The sequence below is a fragment of the Gigantopelta aegis genome, unplaced genomic scaffold, assembly GCF_016097555.1.
Source record: "Gigantopelta aegis isolate Gae_Host unplaced genomic scaffold, Gae_host_genome ctg9488_pilon_pilon, whole genome shotgun sequence".
NCBI lineage: Eukaryota > Metazoa > Mollusca > Gastropoda > Neomphalida > Peltospiridae > Gigantopelta > Gigantopelta aegis.
The window spans coordinates 1-7,741 of record NW_024537132.1 but is presented as its reverse complement, the minus strand read 5'-3'; the positions used below and the strand labels follow the sequence as shown (position 1 = coordinate 7,741).

At 37.7% G+C, this 7,741-nt stretch overlaps 1 protein-coding gene across 1 annotated transcript; it reads right to left on the bottom strand.

Moving 5' to 3' along the window:
* Positions 1-193: 193 nt before the first annotated feature.
* LOC121367148 (amyloid-beta precursor-like protein) lies at positions 194-7,618 on the bottom strand (the record flags this gene model as incomplete). The annotated part of the gene is made up of 5 exons (XM_041491289.1): positions 7,195-7,618; positions 4,099-4,194; positions 2,884-3,036; positions 1,648-1,876; positions 194-319 (listed from the first exon to the last, which is right to left on the bottom strand). Coding segments are annotated over exons 1-5 (622 nt in total), but the record flags the coding sequence as incomplete, so codon positions are not given.
* Between the last annotated feature and the right edge of the window lie 123 nt (positions 7,619-7,741).

The window sequence follows — 7,741 nt, the reverse complement described above, 5'->3', positions numbered from 1 at the left end:
CATGGATGTTGTCTGTCTTGACTGAAGCTATGGAAACGTGTTCTTAAGCTGTTATTTCAGAAAAAAATATGGACTCAGAATGGACTCATGGAAATTAGCCAATTCAGGAGCAAATGAGTCAACTGGGAAAAAATCTGTAATGCTACTTCTGGACATGTTACGTGAGCCTCTACTGAAGAAAGAGAAGACTTACTGTGGTTTTTCTTCGTGTCATCATCATCATGAGGAGCAGAGTCTACATTGGTCTCTAGTTTGCTGGGTGTCAGCAGCACATCCTTGATGGTAGCATCAATGGCCTTGTACTTGATGAGGAACTTCTCTGTAACAGAACACAGAACTTAATAAAGAGGTGTCTGTACAACACTAATGTATTAGTTTCCACAGCAACATCAGTATACATGGAGGTAGAACTGGCCTGGTGCTTATAAACATTTTTAGAGTCTAGACTCGAGACTAACAGAGTCTGAGATGTGAACGTCATGGCAACGCCACACAAATGTATGCATGTGATGTCATACAAATGTATGCATGTGACGTCATACAAATGTATGCATGTGACATCATTAGAGACCGAGTCTGGACTCTATACAAGTTTTATAAGCATGAGTCCTGGTGTTTGTAAGATAGCTAAGGTGAAAGATACAGGGTAAAACGGGTATGGCGCCATACCCAAAATGTTTTACAGATTTTCTTTTTTAAGTTAACCTTTTGACAAAATTAATTACTCTTATCATTACTGTATGATTTTCTTAACCCTAACCCTAAACATAACCCACTTTCTTTCTTGGGGAGGTCCCCCATAACCCCTATTGACTGTGGTTGTATTTAATTCCATAGCGCCATACCCAAACATTTCTTTTTGGCAGAAACACTGAAATATAAGATAGCTTCAAAAATATGGGCCCTGCATTCCTTGTTTTACTTTTGGGCTAATTATCACACAACTGTTTTCAATACAAGTCTGGTGCAATATTGATATGTTTTAGTAAAGAGCTCAGTTGTCTAAACAAACACAAACTTATTTCTTTGGATACTTGTGCTGTTTTATTTTACATCCCCTCTGAAATCACAAGAAATGACAGTTTCTGTAGGGCAGTGTTTTACAGGTCTGTAATTGGTCACCAGCACCATGGGAAAAATTAAATTAAAATCAATTTAAAGTTTCTTTTGTTTACCGACACCACTAGACCATACTGATTTACTAATCATTGGCTACTGACTGTCAAAACATTTGGTAATTTTGACATATAGCCATAGAGAGAAAACCCTATATTTTTTCATTAGAAGTAAGGGATCTTTTAAATCCTCAACACATTTTATTTACGGTTATATGGCGTCCCAACATATGGTTAAGAATGACACAGATATTGAGAGGAAACCTGCTGTCGCCACTTCATCAGCTACTCTTTTCGATTAGCAGCAAGGGATCTTTTATATGCACTATCCCACAGACAGGGTAGTACATACCACAGCTTTTGATATACCAGTCGTGGTGCACTGGCTGGAACGAGAAATAGCCCAATGGGCCTACAGACGTGGATCGATTCCATACCGACCGCGCATCAAGCGAGCGCCTTACCACTGGACTACGTCCCGTCCCTCATTAGAGACTGAGTCTGGAGTTTTATAAGCAGTCCCAGAACTCACCAATCTTGGGTCTGATGGTCTTCTCGAGGTCTGGCAGGCGTGACAACATCTGGAGTGACTGGTTGATGCGCTGGTCTATGAGGTGCAGGTGCTGTATGATGTGTGGCCGGATGCGGCTGGTCTCGTCAGGGTGCGTGTACTTGACGTGCTCGTAGTGGTTCACCGTGTGCATGCGATCCTTCTCCTCAGTGCGCAGGTACGCAAGAAGATACTTCAGTATCTTGTGAGCCTGAATAACACACAATCCATGCAGTACATGAAAAATTAATTAATCCCAGCATGAAAAAAACAAAAATACATCAGCTATTGGACGTCAAACTACTGTATGCAGTATGTCAGAGAACATTTTGTTCAGTTTTTTAAAAACCAAGGTGAGCAAAATATCGCACACCTCAAAACGCATATAGGAAAGGGGAAAATCACACTTGTCAAAATGTTATGGCAAGTGAAAACCAAGCATTATTAATGGATGAACTAATTGGTAAATGTAGTGACATGTATTATTAAACGCGTGTCTCTATCAGCTACATAACATATGAAAACTGCTCATTTTGAAAATGTTGGTAATCAATATACAAAATCACTTTACGAGCATCGTTTGTTAAATGTAACATGCGTTGTTTTTCACTCTCTACAAAACAACTATTAGTGAAGGAAAGGTATTCTTCTCGTATCACTCTTTATCCAGCAATCACTATATACATTGGCAAAATATGATGACTAGATAAATCTCTATATTTTCGGTCATTGACCAAAAATATAGGTCACGTGACATTAGCCCGACTTGACTGAGTATTTCAGAGTAGATTTTCAACAAACATCCTCTTTAAATCATTTGTTGAAGTACAGTAAATACAAATTACTTTTAGTTTTGCTATAACTATACAAAACTTGTATATTTATTTATGAATTAGAGTTTAGAAACGCTTTTTTAATGTGACAGAATGTAGCTAACGTCTTACAAAGAATGACGTCATGTATCTTATATGTCGTCATACGGAAAAAGCCTTGCTAGTTTGCCAATACTCTATTTGCATACACAAAACTAGAATAAATAATGATTTTCTGAATATTCCTGTAGGATTGGAGGATAAAAGAAATAACTGGTTACTGTCTCAAGATATTGGCTTTATCCTGCTCAGGTCAAATGGTGAATGCAGCGAGGCTCTGCAGGATAAAGCCGATATCTTAAGACAGTAACCAGTTATTCCCTATATAACAGACATATATTCTCACGTCTTTCCTCTGCAGTGCGTTCATGTACTTCTCCATCGTCTTCCTCTGGTGTTCGTTGAGGTCGCGCTGCACGTGCTGCTGGTGGAACGCCACTATCTGCTCCTTCTCCGCTTCATCCTCCTGCTCATTCGCCTGGTACAGTCGCTGGAACCTCTACAAACACAACAGTGTCACAAATATGCTTGGTACAGTCGTTGGAACCTCTACAAACACAACACAGTGTTACAAATATGCATGGTAAAGTCGCTGGAATCTTTTACAAACACAAACAGCTTATTATGTCAGGTAATCTGGGGACCATTTCACAAAATATCATAAGTTTACATCTGCAACTAGCAGTTATACCAGGCACACGTTTACAAGTGTTTGGCATCTATTTCATGTTGAAAATTACACCAATGTGGTAGATTGTGCATTCAAGGGACAAAATAAAATAAAATATGTGTACTTCAAACTATAGTAGTTGTACTGTTAATAATAATAAAAATTGAAGTCTAGTTGTAGATTTATGTTTACGTGCAAAACTAGGCTTAAAATGTTTTATAAAACTGGGCCCTGATAATATTTTTGACTGGTTTGTCAATTAAAATTATTATTAGAATTGGGATATGAATATATTTAGGTTTTAACATTAACCGTGGTAGGCAAAATAGTGACTTGAGAATAATGGCAGTAAATATCTGACAACTGATCACAAACGGATGGAAGTACATAAGCCTGACGACAAATCGTTTAGATAATTTTAGATAACATTAATTGCTCTAAACCAGCCTCGGTGGTTAGTGGTTAAACCATTGAACTTAAGTCTGGTAAGTACTGGGTTTGCATCTTGGTGCCAGCTCCCACCCAGAGTGAGTTTAACGACTCAGTGGGTAGGGGTAAGGCCACTACACCGACTTCTCTCTCACTAACCACCAACAACTAACCACAGACAGCACAGATAGCTGAAGGGTACACCCAGGACAGCGTGCTTGAACCTTAATTGGACATAAGATATCAGCACAAAATTAAGCAAACACAAACTGGTCTAAAATACCAACAAAACTAGAGAAATCTACAAAATTAATACTTTATCATTTTGCTGGTAAGTGTGAGTAAACATGTCTAACCATGAACTTGCTTAAGTTTTTTTTCTTCTTCTTTTTTTGGGGGGGGGGGGGGGGGGGGTGGGGGTGAAAAATGAATCTAGTAATTTAACATTAATGGTCATCTTACCTCAGTGATCTCGTTGGACAGTTTAATAGCGCTCTTTGGATCAGTCTTCTTCAACTCAGCCACATGTTCTTGGGCAGCAGTCCATTCCTTCATCAACTATAAACAAGAGCACTCATCAACGTGACATCATTCACGGCTTTAGATTGCATCAAAGCTGATGTGATAAAGGGTGTGCCCAAAATATGTATGCCCTAAATAAGCAAGCCGAAATTAAAGTTAAAGTTTGTTTTGTTTAATAAATTAATTAGTCAATCATTGGCTATTGGATGTCAAACATCTGGTAGTCCTAATGCAGCAAGGTATCTTTTACATGTACTTTCCCATAGACAGGAAAGCACGTCTGACTCTGTCTGTGTGTCCCCGTCTCAGGTTCTGTCTGTGTGTCCCCGTCTCTGGTTCTGTCTGTGTGTCCCTGTCTCTGGTTCTGTCTCTTTGTCTGTGTGTTCCTGGCTCAGGTTCTGTCTGTCTCTTTGTCTGTGTGTTCCTGTCTCAGGTTCTGTCTGTGTGTCCCTGTCTCAGGTTCTGTCTGTCTGTCTGTGTGTTCCTGTCTCAGGTTCTGTCTGTGTGTCCCTGTCTCAGGTTCTGTCTGTCTGTCTCTCTGTCTGTGTGTGCTTGTCTCAGGTTCTGTCTGTCTGACTCTCTGTCTGTGTGTCCCTGTCTCAGGTTCTGTCTGTCTGAATCTCTGTCTGTGTGTGCCTGTCTCAGGTTCTGTCTGTCTGACTCTCTGTGTGTCCCTGTCTCAGGTTCTGTCTGTGTGTCCCGGTCTCAGGTTCTGTCTGTGTGTCCCTGTCTCAGGTTCTGTCTGTCTGTCTCTTTATCTGTGTGTTCCTGTCTCAGGTTCTGTCTGTGTGTGCCTGTCTCAGGTTCTGTCGCGCACTATAGGCAAAAACGAAATTGCGCATTCGGCTCTCATTTATTCACCCCCCCCCCCCCCCCCCCCCAATAATGTCCAACATGCTACGGACCTGACAAGGGATCTTTTATATGCACTTTCCTACAGACAGGAAAACACATACCACGGCCTTTGTCGAATTGTGGTGCACTGGTTGGAAGAAGAAAAAATCCAATCAACTGAATGGATTCGCCAAGCTGATTCGATCCTGAGACGCAAGCAGCTCAAGTGAGCACACAACTGATTGAGCTAAATCCTACCCCTTTTGACATATATAGTCTTAGAGAGGAAACCCGCTATATTTTTCCATTAGTAGCAACGAATATTTTATATCCATCATCCAATAGACATGATAGCACTACCACAACCTTTAATATTATACCAGTCGTGGTGGACTGGCTGGAAGGAGAAATAGCCCAATGGGCCCACTGACGGGGTAATAACAGGTTAATGTATGAACAAAAATATCTCTCTCCTAATACGCACACGTTTTTCAACTTAGTATACTAAATGCCATCTTTACATTTTCAATACAACATTATTTCGAAAGTGTCTAGGCTACACAATCTACGATTTTTTGGAATATATTTCCACATGTATATATCGTACCGTCATACAATTTCGATCGACATATGTTTTCGATACTTTGTTTGTAACTGCATGTATCGCGAGATTATGCGAGATATTACGTCACTATCAGCCTAAACATAAACGACGAAGTGTCTTTTACCTCACAATATTAAAAATGCTTCAAGTCAAGCTGCCAACTTTATGTTTTAATTATAATACCATAAATAGTGTGCATGTTATCAGTTTTTCGTAATGCAATATTTTGGTACTAATGAAATGCCTCACATAGCGAAATCCAGGTATCACAAATCCCTGCAAAGTTATCGTCTGCAACACTGACATCTGACTTGCCAAAGTTCGAAGATATACCACGTGATCATTACACTGAACAATAAAATTTATGGAAGGCTGGTTGGGTTACCTCTTATGTTATTCACAGCAAAGATCTTTTCGGTAATTTCTGGTGGGGACATGTTTACATGTGCATTTACATTTACTACAAATAAAGGTGGTTTGGTGGAATTAGATTTTTTGAAAATATATAGTTCTGTATCTCTGTCAGAGTACTTAAGGTGACAGTCTGAATTTAGGTGTCGTTGATACGTATAACAAGAGGAGTAGACATTAACCTATGACGAAAACATAATGTAAATATGTTTTAAATGAACACCGTCTATTGGTCTGAAGATTATTCAATATTTTTTACAAGTTACAAACATTATATGATTTTATTTTCAAAAGAAGATTTTGATGTAAATTATTGCACGGAGTATAGATCCTTCACTGCCATAAAAAGGACAAAAATAGACTGCCAATGAAACTATCGAAAACATATGACGTTTGTGAAAATATAGCGGAAACACCTGTACAACTTAGCAGCTAGTGTTTTTGGAGGAAAATTTGGTGTTCATGGGAAATTATCACTGTTTTTTACAATAAACTAATGTGACTTGAGAAAGGTAAAGTAGTATTGTATGTACGATGTATTGTTTTTATTATATTTTAATTTTTTCCTTATCGTATCGAAAACATATGACGCCAGGATATATATATATATATATATATATATATATATATATATATATATATATTGTCATGGCTGTCCCAACAATTTTCGTAACTGCTGTGACGTGGACCTTTCTCAAGTAATTTTAATATTGGACAAAACACAATATTTATTTTTACATTTAGTAGTAATTATTTGCATATTTGCTTGTATTCTGTAATGTCTGGAACTATGCCATTTATTATAGTTATTGTTTAATGAAATTCTTAGTAGTGCCGTTTGTCGTGTCGCGCACTATATAGGCAAAAACGAAATTGAGTAACTGTTATTATTAGTGATCGTTTGGATGCACAACGCGAGCTACATTTAGTTGTATTTCATAATAATTTGGTTATAGTGTATGAAATTATGTTTGTAAATAGTTGCCGTAATTTATTTATGGGATATTAGTATATTACGATCGCTAAATGTGTTAATTTAATGTTTGACGTCCGTGTTTTGGTCTTGCGGTCTTCGACTTTATTTAATTCCCAAATTCCTGTGCATATAAAAACTATGACACAACATTAAATTGACATTAATATTATTGTTGTAAATATTTCCATAACTGCAAAGTGTGTGTACTTACACACTGAAAACATTCCATGGGCTCATAAATAAGCCTGGGATAAATTTCCGTTTGATCGACTGTTTTGACATGGCTGCCGGGATTGACCTTGCCCTTCAGTAAAGTTTATTTTCCTCCAAAACTTGTACGATCGATTAGCTATTTTCTTAGTTAAACGTATCCTAATATTGTTTGTACATTATGGCAAATCATTTTATTAATTAAGTGAAGTAATAACTGTAAAACTGATTACTGTAATATTAGTGATTTTAGGAACTATATCCTTGTACGCTGAGAACCTGTTTACACATACTGGTTGCTCAGGTCTGATATATCGGTACACAATGTTTGTAAACAACAGTATAAAAATGCTGTTTTTATAATATTCCCAAAGGCTTTTTCATTAAAACTATTTTATATTGAAATTAGACCAAAAAAGCAATTGTGTAGTAATAGTTTCGTGTTTATGCACATTAGAATTTGTTTCTATTATTAGCTCGAATTCCCAATGTATTTGCAATGCACTTTAGCGTGTCTTTGTGCCTAGTGAATAATGTCGTTTTCACAA